The following is a 17,171-nucleotide window of genomic DNA, read 5'->3' as shown; positions in this document are numbered from 1 at the left end:
TATCTCTCTCCATATCTTGCGTCATCTTTTGAGCCTTTGGTGTCAGCATCCCACCATGTACAGAACAACCTACAAAGTTCCCTACAACTGGGTGTTCTGGTGCCTCTCTGGCAGATCAACATGTTGATTGGGGACCTTGCTGAGGAATGGGCTTTTTTTTGTTCTTGAAAATGTTAATCAAATAAACAAATAAAATGAATCTACCGTTGTTAGAATACTTAGAATACTGTAAATAAACCTCCTTGGGTGTGGTGTTGTGTCCATCTAAATCTCTACATACCTTGATCCGGACCTGCTCATACAACGCTACGGGTCTGTTGCTGAAGGTGATGGCGTTACAGAAGCTGGCCTGCCTCTTGACGGTCCTTTGGGCCAGGTCCATGGCGATCTGGGAGCCCTTGGTGTTCGGGTGGAAGAGCAAGGGACTTATGGCCAGGCCTCTCCTCTGGCCCCCGCACACAACGCCACACTGCTGGATGGGCAGGCAGCGCTTGGGCTTGTGGTGGCATCGGTGGGTGGTGGAGGGGAACGGACCGCCCAGAGAGTCTGATGGATAGACAGAGGGGTGCCATCAGAATGATATTCGTACACTTCTAATCCTTTATACAGTATGTGTTTGTGTTCTATGTTGTTATGAGACTTGTACTGTATGTACCACTCATCACCACACATGAAGTTCCCTACCAGGAAATATATAGGATTAAATCTAAATAGAGAATTTAGTCCATTAGCGCCTCACTAGGATCATCTGCACAGGAAAGCTTCAATATGAGTGTGTGCCTGAGTCCTGAGTACTGCTAATGAACACGATGCAGAGTGAATGAATGTGTTTACCAATGACTCGGGGAGCAGGTGGAGGTTCTACAAATCTGTCCCCAGTCACCTACTACACTGCAGCAGCCAGACATGCTCTCAAAGACACACATCTCGTTTCAATGTCATGCCTCCTTCCACTGTTCCGGCCATAATGTGAGACCTTTATCATGTCATGTGAATGGGACATTTGCCTGTTTTGCCCCATGAAGTTCCCTCCCAGAAAAGACAAGTTATTTGAATGTAATTGAATATAAATACACTCATCAGGTGTAGTTCTTGCTCGGCTTTAGCTGAAGTTGGATGATTGTCACATATTAGGATGTGTAAATTGCCCCACGATGCTGATCTCAGCACTACGTCATGTTTCCCCACGTTTATGGCAAAAGGTTAGGATTTAGGGAGGCTATAGCTGATCCCAGATCTGTGCCTATGGGGACCGTCTATGGATTTCTAGGCCTCTTCCTACTCGTTTACCTCTTACTACAATCTGACTTGTTTGATTCACATAAACAGCAGTTGCTCAGTAATTATGTTGGTCCTCCAGCCAAAACCAATTGTCCATGTTGTTGTTTGACGTTTTACCATGTTTGAGTAGGAAATGACATTTTCCTCCCTGTTCATTGCTTTGTGCCTGACCTTATGACCTTAGCACTGGCAAATGAAGTTAGTGGTTGATGTGCACCATCTCTGACCCAACATTATCATCCTGTTGTGAGTATTGATGCCAAGGCTGAGTCAGTGACTACGTGGCATTTTCAGTTAGGATTAAGCATCATTACTGCACAGTGTAGAATATAATACAATACTATTATAGTATCCATGTTTATAGTATAAACCACATGTAAATGTACTTTGAGTTTAATTTAATATTATTTATTGATATAAGGAGGGCGTGTCCAATAACCTCATATTGTCTCGGAAAATGCATACAGTTCATTATATGACTCATATAAACAAGTACAGGGAAATACAAACGGACAGGAAACGACAAACTACATGATTTAATCTCGTAATGGAATCCAAATAGATATTCTAGCACATCATTAGGAAGTGCAATACTAGGAAAGCTCCAGTATGGTACAATCTATCATATGACTCGTATAAACCAACTCAGGGACGCACAAACTACATGATTTGATTACTATCTAGAAATATAATGTAGATAGAGAACCTAGTGCATCAGGAACAAACCATAGGATTTCACTTCTATCTAGTACAGCTACATCTGTTATAACACATCAGCAGGATCTGCAATGGAAAGCTTCAGGATTATCATGACTATTAGGAATTACATCTAGATAGAGAATTTAGTCCATTAGCGCCTCACTAGGACCATCTGCACAGGAAAGCTTCAATATGAGTGTGTGCCTGAGTCCTGAGTACTGCTAATGAACACGATGCAGAGTGAATGAATGTGTTTACCAATGACTCGGGGAGCAGGTGGAGGTTCTACAAATCTGTCCCCAGTCACCTACTACACTGCAGCAGCCAGACATGCTCTCAAAGACACACATCTCGTTTCAATGTCATGCCTCCTTCAACTGTTCTGGCTATAATGTGAGGCCTACACTGAGTGTACAAAACTTTAGGAACACCTTCCTACTATTGAGTTGCACCCCCTTTTGCCCCCAGAACAGCCTCAATTCATCAGGGCATTGACTCTATAAGGTGTCAAAAGCGTTCCACAGGGATGCTGGCCCATGTTGACTCCGATGCTTCCCACAGTTGTGTCAAATTGGCTGGATGTCCATTGATCATTCTTGATACACACGGAAAACTGTTGAGTGTGAAAAACCCAGCAGTGTTGCAGTTCTTGACACAAACTGGTGCGCCTGGTACCTACTACCACATCCCGTTCAAAGGCACTTAAATATTTTGTCTTGCCCATTCACCCTCTGAATGGCACACATACATAATTCATGTCTCAATTGTCACAAGACATAAACATCCTTCACCCAGTACATCACTGGGGCCAAGCTTCCTGCCATCCAGAACCTCTATACCAGGCGGTGTCAGAGGAAGGCCCTAAAAATTGTCAAAGACTCCAGCCACTCTAGTCATAGACTGTTCTCTCTGCTACCGCACGGCAAGCGGTACCGGAGCACCAAGTCTAGAGGCTTTTAAGCAGCTTCTACCCCCAAGACATAAGACTCTTGAACATCTAGTCAAATGGCTACCTAGACTATTTGCAGTGCCCCCCCCTCACCCTCTCTTTACACCACTGCTACTCTCAGTTGTCATCTATACATAGTCACTTTAATAACTCTACCTACATGTACATACTACCTCAACTAACCGGTGCCCCCGAACATTGACTCTGTATCGGTACCCCCCCTGAATATAGTCTCGCTATTGTTATTTTACTGCTGCTCTTTAATTACTTGTTACTTTTATCTCTTATTCTTATACGTATTTTTGGCAAACTGCATTGTTGGTTAGGGGCTCGTAAGTAAGCATTTCACTGTACGGTCTACACCTGTTGTACTCAGCGCATGTCACTAATAAAAGTGTATTTGATTTAATAAGTGAGATCAATAAGGGATCATAGCATTCAAATGGATTCACCAGGTTAGTTTATGTCACGGAAAGAGCAGGTGTTCCTAATGTTTTGTAGACGCAGTGTAGACGCAGTGTAGACGCAGTGTAGACGCAGTGTATATACTGTCATGTGACTGGGATATTAGCCTGTTGTGCCATTTCAATTAGCTAACTGTGTTTTGGTTCTATTCTATATTCAAATCAGGGCCTCTTGGTTGTCCTCACCAAATTGTACAAGTCACAATAACCCAGCTCTTCTACTTTTTACCATTGATAACCTCAACAAACACTGCAAAAGCAACTGAGGGTCTGGGAATCACTGATAAGGCCTGTATACAGCATTCTATATAACAGCTAGCCTACGTCCCAAATTGCACCCTATTCCCTACACAGTGCACTACTTTCAACCAGAGCCCTACGGGGTACGGCCAAAATGAGTGCACTAAAAGGGAAATAGGGTGCCATTTGGGAGGAAGACACTACTTTATCAATATATACCCACTCCCAGTGTTTAGCCTATACAATCACTTACTCACTCAGGCCCCATAATCAAGCATCATGTCCTTTGTCTTGGCATTGGGGCAAAGGGAGAGCATTCATTGAATGGGGCGAACATGGTCGCAGCAGATTGGACAGTGTGTGTGTGTGTGTGTACAGTATGTGTGTGTGTCAGGCCAGATTGAACTGAATGCATTAGCGACAACTAGCGAAAGGAGAGCCGCAGCTGTTGGTTGAGGGAAACAGGGGTTAAGTGTGAATTCACGTTCCTTAGCAACCCTCAATCCCTGCGTCAAAGGCTAGATTTGTGGGAACGGCTCAGGCTTGATACGGACAGATGCTATTTGTTTGCTAGCAGAGAACACATGAATGATATTTGCATTTTAGTGCTATGGTTAATCAGGACAGCATTGTCGGCTACAGTAGGATCACTAATATTTCCAAACTCATCTCGGCCTATCTGACTGAAAGTCGTTTTTCCATGAAGGATTGCTCTGTTTTATGTTTATTGAAAGGCTGTCTGTAAATGCTTTGGAGCTATACCTACAGATATAGGATATTCATTTGACCAGTTTCTAATGCAGGTTGACGGTTCTTGTCATGAGTCTTGTCCTGGAGGCAGAACTGAGCGATTTCCCTTTAAATAGCCCAGCGGTTAGCTTTTTGGTCTTATTTTAAAGTGCCACTCCAGTCTCCTTTTCACTTCATTCAACACCTGATTTACTTAACAAAAGGCACATCTCAATAGGTGGTCCAGGTAGGTCATGATAGAACACAAGTGGGGGGTGGGCCTTTCCTACTTTGTTCTCTATTGCTCCTCTATTGTTCCTCAAGCAAGGGGGAGGCCGATGACATCACAGATTCCCATCAGACCAACTCCTAGAATGCCCTACTCCTTGAAGTTTTCAGTTTTGTCAACAACAAAAAAACACTCTTTTGCTCAAAAATATATATATTTTTACCCTTTACTGTCTGTACTTTACTGTATTCATACTTGGGATATTGCTTTTCAACAGTAAAAGTTCAAACTATTGCTGAAGGACATTTTTAAGGTTAGGGTTAGGCATTAGAGGCAGTTTGAATGATGAGCGATGTTTGAACTTTTACTGTTGAAAAGCAATATCCCAAGTAGAAATACAGGAGCAGTGTGGTTTTATGACTTTATAGCTGTGCCAGCTAGTGACCACTCCGCAGAGCTGCCTCCAGAAGAATATTCATGATGAAAAATGCTAAACTGCGCTTCGCACCGCAGAAAATAATCCTGCAGCAACAGGAAATATGAATTATTATGTGGATTATAATGAATGGATATTTTCCTTATAGGTGTTGATGCATTTTACATTACGGCAACTCAAGATAGAAATGTAAAAGTGGAAATTACAAACTTTAGAAGCCTTTTTAAACTTGAATACACTGAAAGCTTACATTTCCTGCTGTACAGGAAAATTATCATTAACAAAAGAGTGATCAAATTAAGATCCTACGTCTGTACCATCAGCGGGATGTTATTCAGAATGACCAACCTTCCCAGAGAATTCCACTTCTAATTCTCCATAGGTGGGCTCCCGAGTGGAGCAGCGGTCTAAGGCACTGCATCTCAGTGCTATCTTAACTGGCTTGCCTAGTTAAATAAATAAAAAATTCCCAATGCCTACAATTTGACCTCAAGTAACATCTGTGGAAGGATGTAAGCATATTGGGTGACCAAGCCGATGATTACGAAGCTCCAAGTCCGGTCATGTGTAACAGGTCCTTCCACCTCATACATACATACTGTTGATAGGATTTTACATGCCTAATTTGTGCTCTCGCTGCCATTGGTTACACTCTTAGAAAAAAAAGGTGCTATCTAGAACCTAAAAGGGTTCTTTGGCTATCCCCATATGAGAACCCTTTGAAGAACCCTTTTGGTTCCAGGTAGAACCTTAGTGGGTTCAATGTAGAACCCTTTCCCTAGAGGGAAAAATTACCTGGAACGAAAAAGGGTTCTCCCATGGGGACAGCCAAAGAACCCTTTTTTCTGAGAGTGTAGATTTAGAGTTGAGGGTACAATTCCAACAGTATAATAGTGAGATGAAAAAGCCCAATTATGGTAATTGTTTCGGTGATGTTCTGTGTGTGCACATAGTTCACACATGGAGCCACTCTCTTATTCAAGCTCTGCATTGAAACATTGTTTATAATGATGAATACCTCATTTTGATTCCATTAGCCAAAGATGATTAATTGGCTGTTAGCGAGCTATTTTTCGAAGGCGAAAAGCGAGCTAGGAGCCTAAGTTAAGTGTCCAATTTGATTGATTTCTTTCTGTACACAAAAGAGGTAACTCTATGAATCAGGTAGCGTGGAATGCAAGACACAAGGGGTATTTACATTTAAAAAAAAGTTATTTGTCACATGCTTCGTAAACTAACAGTGAAATGCTTACTTACGGGCCCTTCCCAACAATGCAGAGAAAGAAAATAGAGAAATAATAGAAAGTAATAACACGTAATAACAAATACACAGTGAGTAACGGTAACTTGGCAATATATACGGGGTACCAGTACTGAGTCAATGTGCAGGGATACGAGGTAATTGAGGGAGATACTGTGTGTACATATACAGTGCATTTGGAAAGTATCCAGACCCCTTGAATTTTCCCACATTTTGTTACGTTACAGCCTTATTCTAAAATGTAGTAAATAATCCCCCCCCCCCCTCATCAATCTATGACAAAGTAAAAACAGGTTTTAGACATTGTTACAAATGTATTAGCAATTTAAAAAAAAATGAAATATTACATTTACACAAGTATTCAGACTCTTTACTCAGTACTTTGTTGAAGCACCTTTGGCAGCGATTACAGTCTTGAGTCTTCTTGGGTATGACGCTACAAGCTTGGCACGCCTGTATTTGTGGAGTTTCTCCCATTCCTATCTACAGGTCCTCTCAAGCTCTGTCAGGTTGGATGGGGAGCGTCACTGCAGAGCTATTTCCAGGTCTCTCCAGAGATGTTCGATCGGGTTAAAGTCCAGGCTCTGGCTGGGCCACTCAAGGACATTCAGAGACTTGTCCTGAAGCCACTCCTGTGTTGTCTTGGCTGTGTGCTTAGGGTTGTTGTCCTGTTGGAAGGTGACCCTTCCACCCAGTCTGAGGGTCTGAATGCTCTGGAGCAGGTTCCAATCAAGGATCTCTCTGTACTTGGCTCGGTTCATCTTTCCCTCGATCCTGACTAGTCTCCCAGTCCCTGCCGCTGAAAAACATCCCCACAGCATGATGCTGCCACCAGGCTTCACCGTAGGGATGGTGCTAGGTTATCCTCCAGATGTGACGCTTGGCATTCAGGCCACAGAGTTCAATCTTGGTTTCATCAGATCAGAGAATCTTGTTTCTCGTGGTCTGAGAGTCCTTAAGGGGCATTTTGGCAAACTCCAAGCGAGCTGGCGTGCCTTTTACTGAGGAGTGGCTTCAGTCTGGCCACTCTATCATAAAGGCCTGATTGGTGGAGTGCTGCAGAGAGGGTTGTCCTTCTGGAAGGTTCTCCCATCTCCACAGAAGAACTCCAGAGCTCTGTCAGAGTGACCATTGGGTTCTTGGTCACCTCCCTGACCAAGGCCCTTCTCCCCTGATTGCTCAGTTTGGCCTGGCGGCCAACTCTAGGAAGAGTCTTGGTGGTTCCAAACTTCTTCCATTTAAGAATGATGAAGGCCACTCTGTTCTTGGGGATGTTCAATGCTGCAGAAATGTTTTGGTACCCTTCCCCAGATCTGTGCCTTGACACAATCCTGTCATGGAGCTCTACGGACAATTCCTTCAACCTCATGGCTTGGTTTTTGCTTTGACATGCACTGTCAACATTGGGACCTTATATAGACAGGTGTGTGCCTTTCCAAATCATGTCCTATCAATTTAATTTACCACAGGTGGACTCCAATCAAGTTGTACAAACATCTCAAGGATGATCAATGGAAACAGGATGCACCTGAGCTCAATTTCGAGTCTCATAGCAAAGCGTCTGAATAATTATGTAAATAAGGTATTTATGTTTCTTATTTTTAATACATTTGCAAACATTTCTACAAACCAGTTTTCGTTTTGTCATTATGGGGTATTGAGTGTAGATTTAGAAGGAAAAAAATGTATTTAATCCATTTTAGAATAAGGATGTAACTTAAAACTTAAAACGTAAAAGTCAAGGGGTGTGAATACTTTCCAAATGCACTGTAGGTAGGGATAAGGTGCTCCTATCAGATCGTGTAGTTGCTCCAGCAAGGTGTCCAAAGTTGGTGTCTGTCACACACACAAACCCACGCATTCACACACGCACACACACACACACACACACACACACACACACACACACACACACACACACACACACACACACACACACACACACACACACACACACACACACACACACACACACACACACACACACACACACACACACACTGTGGCCATCATGGCTTTAAAATGGCTCTACTTAACCTACTAGTCCGGAAGCTGCCTCCCATAACACAGCAACATCCTCATTAGTGTGTACGTGTGTGTGTGCATGTCTGTGTCCATTTAAAATCCTTACATGACTGTTCTCTCCCTCTCTCCCAAAGGTCAAGGATGTCTCTTTATGGATAAACACTGTGCATGCTGTGGTTCTCCTTCCGTAGCCTGGAGAAGAGTGTGTGTGTGTGTGCACGCACGCGTGTGCGTGAGGACTTATTTCGCTAATGACCTCACAGTAATGACAAGTCTAATCCCTGTCGGAACACACACGGCTTCTGTGTGACTAAGACTTGTCATCCTTCAATGAACATCTTTGTAAAAGTGTAAACTAATCTTCCTGCTTTAGTTGTATAACTAGACTGAGTGGGCTGCGTCTCAATTGACAGCCTATTCCCTATTTAGTGCATGTACTGTATATATCTATGTAGGGAATAGGGTGCCACGACACATCCTTGGAGCAGTGTGAGGGAATGTAATTCGTAACTACATACTGCACGGGTTAGTGACAGTATAACGGCATATCATGTGAATAGTGTTCCATCAGTTGGGAAAAATATTCAAATATTTGTTCAGGAGAACAAACTGATGTTGGAGTAATGACTTCCTGGTTGTATCTTAGCACCGGGCACTTTCAGTTATAACTATCATTCATATAATAGCACTTGAGTCCTCATCATGGTATTGTCCACATAAAACAGAATTTGTCATCATAATACTATTGTCCTCCTAATACACATGGTACTAGTTATCATAATACTATTGTCCTCCTAATACACATGGTACTAGTTATCATAATACTATTGTCCTCCTAATACACATGGTACTAGTTATCATAATACTATTGTCCTCCTAATACACATGGTACTAGTTATCATAATACTATCGTCTTCTAGGCTTGGGCGGTATACCATACATCGTATACTGGGGTATTTGGAAATAGCCACGGGATGGTTTTTCAATACCGTTGAAACTATTTAGTTTACGTTTTTCATAGTACATGGCCTCACACATGAATCCAAATAAAAATGTGTGTAGCTACTTTTCAAGTAAATACCTGCAGTCAACTTGTGCAATACGTTAGAAGACAAAGCAGATCACGTTCTTCATTTTACCTGTCACATCAGTTTTGTCTGAAAGTCGTTTTCATTGCAAGTACCAGCGTACTGTTAGCTAGCTAGCATATGTTAGCTGGCTGGCTTGCTAGCTAATGCTACGTGCATGAGCTGTTTAGTAATATTATTTGTATCTTTGAAAGCCATATGCATTGCTAGTTATAGCCTAATGTTAGCTAGCTAGCTAACATTGAACCTAGTTGGTTAATAACTTTAGCTACCTGCAGATTTATGCATGGTGCATGATAGTATGGGTTGGGATTATGGATCTAAAAAAAAGACTCCACTATGCAAGTAACCAATTCACTGTACCGTTTACACCTTCTGCATCCTCTGTATGTGACAAATGCACTTTCATTGTACTTGATATAGTGTGTGTTTACCAGAGACGGTAATGTGAGGAAGAACACCAAAGTCAGATTAGGATATAGACCAAGGATTAGATAAAGTGTACTTTTACTAGTACTTTTTGCTACTACTTTCACCACTTTTAGTCTTAATCTTTGGTTGTTTACTACACTAGCTTATACACTCTGTTTAGTACATGGCCTCACAAGTGAATCCTTAAAGACATGGGAGGGGCTAAGGCTTTAGAGGGTGTGAACGAAAATTGCTAAATTGGTGTAGATAAAGAAAAGCTCTCCAGTAGGTGTACCAACCCATTCAAGGGCCATTTTCTCAAAAGTGGGTTTACAAGTTTATCAACTTTCAAAGAATAATTAATTTCCCATTGTTCCCCAACTGCAGTGTATGATATACAATTGTCTAGCTCTGAGTCTCTACTTTTATAAAATTCTAGCTCTGAGTCTCTACTTTTATCAATGTAAAAAACACAATTTCAAATTTTGCTACATAGGACCGAATCAAGGTGGTGGGTCACATATGAACATTTGGTTACCGCCCAACCCTATTGTCTTCATAATACACATGGTACTAATCATAATACTATAATGTCTTCATAAAACACATGGTACTAATCATAATACTATAATGTCTTCATAATACACATGGTACTAATCATAATACTATAATGTCTTCATAATACACATGGTACTAATCATAATACTATAATGTCTTCATAATACACATGGTACTAGTTATCATAATACTATAATGTCTTCATAATACACATGGTACTAGTTATCATAATACTATTGTCCTCCTAATACACATGGTACTAGTCATCATAATACTATTGTCCTCCTAATACACATGGTACTAGTTATCATAATACTATTGTCCTCCTAATACACATGGTACTAGTCATCATAATACTATTGTCCTCCTAATACACATGGTACTAGTTATCATAATACTATAATGTCTTCATAAAACACATGATATTAGTTATCATAATACTATAATGTCTTCATAAAACACATGGTATTAGTTATCATAATACTATAATGTCTTCATAAAACACATGGTACTAGTTATCATAATACTATAATGTCTTCATAAAACACATGGTACTAGTCATCATAATACTATAATGTCTTCATAATACACATGACACTAGTCAACATAATACTATAATGTCTTCATAAAACACATGATATTAGTTATCATAATACTATAATGTCTTCATAATACACATGGCACTAGTCATCATAATACTATAATGTCTTCATAAAACACATGGTACTAGTCAACATAATACTATAATGTCTTCATAATACACATGACACTAGTCAACATAATACTAACCTCCTTATAATACACAGTTACGATTCCACAAGAAAACAGGTATTGTGTCATACTATCCTCGTACAATGTGCCAATCAAAGCATAATAAAGCCATGAACAGAATTTCTGTGGCAACATGGGGCAGGCAGGTTTCTAAGACTGCAGGGACAATGGAGCTTTCCAGGGTATCTGTCAGCAAAGGAACCCGAACAGTTGCTGGTTCGAATCCCCAAGCCGACCAGGTGAAATCTGTCGATGTGCCCTTGAGCAAGGCACTTATCCCTAATTGCTTCTGTAAGTCGCTCTGTATAAGAGCGTCTGCTAAATGACAAAAAAATAGAAATAAAATACAAAACTAATTTCCACCTGTGACCCCTAGCTCCCCAGGCTTGCTTCTCTACAAAACACAGCGTAATACACACATCCTCCAGAGATCCGGGACAAACACACAGACATGCACGAGCACGCACACACTCACTCACTCACTCATTCACTCACTCACTCACTCTCTGGGCAGACTTTTAGCCTTATGATCGACCCAGCAGTCACTTCTTATTTCACCAGAGTAGCACCAGGAATAGAGGATTTGAATGTCTGCTTACAAATACAGAAAATTGGGGGATTGAAAAAGTTTAATATAATAATGATTACACAAGATAAATACAGGATCTGCGTTTCGTATTCAGTTTCACATTTCTTTCTGTAAGCATCTGTTGGCAATGGCGTTTACACAATAGTGTAAATACGCCTTAATAAGCATGGTGACAAACAACATATTAACGATGTTTGCATAGATTGTCTGAACAATGTGTATATCATTTCGGTCATCAGCAAATGGCGTTTCGGCTTGATGTACCAACAACTATGAAATTAATCAACAAATCACACTCACATTAATCAAGCTAACAATATACTGTACAGCACTAGCATTGTCTCTTATTGCAGTGCCTCTATGCATCATACATTCGTAATGTTTGTGTTATAGACAAGCAATTTGTGTTACAGACAAGCAACTTGTGTTACAGACAAGCAATTTGTGTTATAGACAAGCAACTTGTGTTACAGACATGCAATTTGTGTTATAGACAAGCAATTTGTGTTACAGACAAGCAATTTGTGTTATAGACAAGCAACTTGTGTTATAGACAAGCAATTTGTGTTATAGACAAGCAACTTGTGTTACAGACATGCAATTTGTGTTATAGACAAGCAATTTGTGTTATAGACAAGCAACTTGTGTTACAGACATGCAATTTGTGTTACAGACAAGCAATTTGTGTTATAGACAAGCAACTTGTGTTACAGACATGCAATTTGTGTTATAGACAAGCAATTTGTGTTACAGACATGCAATTTGTGTTACAGACAAGCAATTTGTGTTATAGACAAGCAACTTGTGTTACAGACATGCAATTTGTGTTATAGACAAGCAACTTGTGTTACAGACATGCAACTTGTGTTATAGACAAGCAATTTGTGTTATAGACAAGCAATTTGTGTTACAGACAAGCAATTTGTGTTATAGACAAGCAACTTGTGTTACAGACATGCAATTTGTGTTACAGACATGCAATTTGTGTTATAGACAAGTAACTTGTGTTATAGACAAGCAAGTTATGTTATAGACAAGCAACTTGTGTTATAGACAAGCAAGTTATGTTATAGACAAGCAACTTGTGTTATAGACAAGCAATTTGTGTTGTAGACAAGCAACTTGTGTTATAGACAAGCAATTTGTGTTGTAGACAGGTCATTTGTGTTATAGACAAGCAATTTGTGTTATAGACAAGCAATGTGTGTTATAGACAGGTACTTTGTGTTATAGACAAGCAATTTGTGTTATAGACAAGCAATTCCATTTTATGGAGGCTGGAGTTGCTAGTGTTTATGTGTGAATGACATATTGGTAATATAAGTTAGACTGAGGTATACGAGGCTGAGGTTACTAAGTGTAAATGTGTAAACAACATATTGGTAATATAAGTTAGACTGAGGTATACGAGGCTGAGGTTACTAAGTGTAAATGTGTAAACAACATATTGGTAATATAAGTTAGACTGAGGTATACGAGGCTGAGGTTACTAAGTGTAAATGTGTAAACAACATATTGGTAATATAAGTTAGACTGAGGTATACGAGGCTGAGGTTACTAAGTGTAAATGTGTAAACAACATATTGGTAATATAAGTTAGACTGAGGTATACGAGGCTGAGGTTACTAAGTGTAAATGTGTGAATGACAGCTGCTATGACAGAGATACAGATCAAGTGGGTAAAACCCAATACTATCCTCCTGGGTTTACAGGTAGGACGAGATTACTGCCAATGATACCGTAGCTATGGCTGCCTTCTGCTCTACTGCTCTTCTAACTGGGCGCCATGGCAGCACTTATGTTTGTGGTAACCTGGGCTACCTCATCTGCTGCTAGGCAACGACATGACAACACCATTGATTTGCACTTGATAGACGCATGGCTCGAGTCAGGACTGAGCAGATTTTCAATATTAAAAAAGGAAAACGATTGGAAAGAGGAAAACTATTCCTGTGCGCAATTCCATAGATAACACAAAAAAATACATACAAAATATACAACCAACACAAGCTAAATTTAGCGACATTGCTAGCTCCATTCTCAAATAGCCTTTCCCTCTGCTTCAACCGAGACTGTGTCAGCTGAATAATTTAGACATCCCTGTCATGGCGTCATGACGACCTGAGAGTGCAAGGTGAGCTGTCCAACTTAATAAAGACCTCACTTCATGACTCTCGTCTCGCTAAGTCGTACACCTAAGCTCACCCATGTTACCACATTCCCCCAGAGAACAGTGTTACGCAACTGCAATCAATAAGTAATAACCATTTTAGATTCGATATGGTGTAGTATGACAATATAATGACTCTATGCTCCTCCACAATAGATTTGTAGAATGCTTTGTGGAGGAGCCTGATGAGAGTATATTGATTGCAAGCAGGATGCTATTTTTACTGATGCACATGTAGGCATGCACACACACACACGCACGCACGCACGCACGCACGCACGCACACACACACACACACACACACACACACACACAAACACAAAGTCGTTATGCGCCGCCTCAAAGGTGACCTGTCAAGTCAAGAGGAATATGATGACAACAGGGGTATGTGCATTGTCACAAAGTGCGTGTCTGACGTTAACCCAGTCTGAATCCACAGGGAGGGAGACACTGGTGGCACCCACCAATGCCGCTTGACCCCCTAGACATATGTTCCCGTCACACCATGGCAACAGGCCATGACTAAACACACTGGGCACTACTCTGTTAGTAGACCCCGTCTTACCCCGTCTCTCTCTTTTCCTACTCGTTTCATTCATTCATTCTCTGTTTCTCTTTCTCTCTCCCTACTTCTTTCGTGTTCTCCCTCTCTCCCTCTTTGTGTCTCTCTCCATTGACTTGAGACAGATGATATGTGTAATAGCACTTTAGTCTTTAATCATGAACAGCCTCTTGGCCTCTGCATGATGAGTGATCTGTGTGCATTTCTTCTGTCCCATGACTATATCCAAATGACATTTCATACCCGCAGGACAAGGTGAGATACGGAACATTGATAAGACTTGTACCACTCCACAGCTCTCTCTCTCTCTCTCTCTCTCTCTCTCTCTCTCTCTCTCTCTCTCTCTCTCTCTCTCTCTCTCTCTCTCTCTCTCTCTCTCTCTCTCTCTCAAGGGTGAAAGGCTGGCCCACTTTGAGTCGATAAAGAGCCTCAACAAGTGCTCCCAACACATTCAGCAGAGAACTCAATTACGCAATCAAGCCCCAACACAACATTGTCCTGATGTGTTCTGCTACAGAACTGACTTTCCTGCCGCAGAACCGGCTTTTTCACCACTTCACACTAGCCTATACACCGAAACTCACTCACTTAAAATCATACCCAAAAGTTAGATTTCAGCTAACGCCTTTCATATAGAAATAGCAAGTGCAGTGTGAAAACCAAAAAACTAGGCTAGTAAACATGGAATCCTCTCCCTCTCTCTTTAAGGCCTTTGACCTTGATCTTACAGTGAGAAGCCACGCACGCACATGCAAACACACACACACACACACATACACACACACATACACACACACACACACACACACACACAGTCATTCTGCTGTCCTGTCCTGTTGTCTCAGGCGCTATTGTGTCCTTATCTACCTAATTGGATTCATCGATGGGCTTTAATTAGACCTAATGATCAGGTGGTCTGACTCCCGGGAGGCTGTGAGGAACTTGAGGTCAGTATGGTGGAGGTAAGCCACTCCACAGCTACAGGTCCAGACAACTAAGTCAACATGTGTTATCTAGACAAGGCATTTAGTAACCTGATCCAATGCATTGCTGCAGCATTGTGTTTTCATTAACTGTATATTGTATTTATTATATTACTTGGGTGGATGTGATTGTATGTGTTATTAGATGTGTTCTTACCTACATGTGTGATAGCCCATAGACTTGAATAATAGAACATATAGTTTATGCTCACTGATAAATGATTCTGTGTTCTATTCATTTTTGGAATTACAGCCTTGCAGTAATTGACTTGTTTCCCCTGCACTGAAGGGTCCTTTAAAATGTTATTCTTTAGAGACATTTACTGTAATTCTGGGACTTGGCAATAAGGCTATGCATAGGATGAGCTAAGCTGTGATAGCCTACATAAACACAAATTTATTTATTGATTGGTTTGGTTGGTTGGCCCACTAACAGCACAGCTGGATATGACTGACTTCCCCCAGTGCACAGAGTGTGGGAAACCCCCACAACAATGTGAGACGACTGAAATATACTGGGGGGCTTGGGGGGAAACCCCGCAACTTTCTAACAAACTGCGTCTACAGTTACTATCATCAACAGACGGCGACTGAGGAAGAACGCAAACGATGGTATCAACGTGGAAACGGATAAGGGGTGATAGACGAATAATGACATCAGCAGGTTTTCCTATGAATTGCTATAAATTATTCAACTGCATTCAATACAACATATATCAAATCGACCCAAAGGAAAAGCTTTAATGTTTGTACTTCTACTATAACACTGATCAAAGGGAATAGCCTTCTGTAGCCTAGCCAATGTATGAACATGTCTATAATGAACTGTCTCCAGTGTGACATCTGTGTGACATCAGAATGTGGGTAGCCTACCTGATACACACGCAACGTTGTTTTACGCGACAGGAATTGCACTCTCCAACTATTCTCCATTGCATTGCAAATTGAACGAAACGATAACCTACAGTGTGTACAGTATAAGCAATGGCGACGTGATCTATGTGTATCTAAACGTTCTTTTTCCTTACCGTACAAGGCATTTCGCGTTATCTGGCCTCCCATGACTACAATTCCAGTCGGCAGCCCTTATATCCCAGCTCTCAATATTCAAACACTTGCGGTATTGATGCACAATCCAACGCCGACAACATGATTGGAGGCTACATCCAGAACGGTCGTTCTTTCTCCCGATTGGAATATAAACACAGTGCACTCCAGCTCCCCTAAGAACCAAGCAGAGCAGTGAAGGCTGCTCCTCCATTCACTGTGCGCTCTCAGCGCCTCGAGCCCAACTCACACACTGACATTTACATAAAAGGTGGAGTCAAGACAAAGTGTTATTAACGCACTCGCTGCCAGTTTCCAATAATCATAAAGGATATGAGTAGCATGGACACTTGGACAATTTCTGGGTAGACTATACAGGGGAATAGAATAGAACTTTGCTTTGCCTTCCAGAGAGAATTTGTCTTGCAAATCATTTTAATTAAAGCACTGTCAATATAAAATAAAGATGTGCATAGTATACAATGGAGGGTGTGGACATAGGCAGACTATGTGAGAGCTATAGGCTATGCTAGAGCGCTAGTTCTATAGGCTTATCTCTCACAGTGTCCTCCCCTCTCTCTCTCAGTAACCACACTATGTTTGGGTCCAGAGTAGGGCAGAGGAACCAAGCGGTCACATTCTTTACCCTCAGCACTCTGCCTTTCACCTCAAGTGAGTC

At 41.2% G+C, this 17,171-nt stretch overlaps 1 protein-coding gene across 1 annotated transcript in view; it reads right to left on the bottom strand.

The window, feature by feature from the left end:
• Positions 1–16,742, bottom strand: part of LOC129839336 (E3 ubiquitin-protein ligase NEURL1-like) — a 72,117-nt gene extending 55,375 nt beyond the window's left edge. Inside the window, exons 1-2 of the mRNA XM_055906681.1 lie at positions 16,474–16,742; positions 281–546 (exon numbers count right to left, since the gene is read on the bottom strand). Of these exons, the coding sequence (XP_055762656.1) occupies positions 281–546; positions 16,474–16,507 (300 nt within the window). The 5' untranslated portion in view covers positions 16,508–16,742. The remainder of the gene's footprint in view (positions 1–280; positions 547–16,473) is intronic.
• Between the last annotated feature and the right edge of the window lie 429 nt (positions 16,743–17,171).

The sequence above is a fragment of the Salvelinus fontinalis genome, chromosome 40 (assembly GCF_029448725.1).
Source record: "Salvelinus fontinalis isolate EN_2023a chromosome 40, ASM2944872v1, whole genome shotgun sequence".
Lineage (NCBI taxonomy): Eukaryota > Metazoa > Chordata > Actinopteri > Salmoniformes > Salmonidae > Salvelinus > Salvelinus fontinalis.
This window is presented reverse-complemented; position numbering and strand designations above follow the sequence as displayed.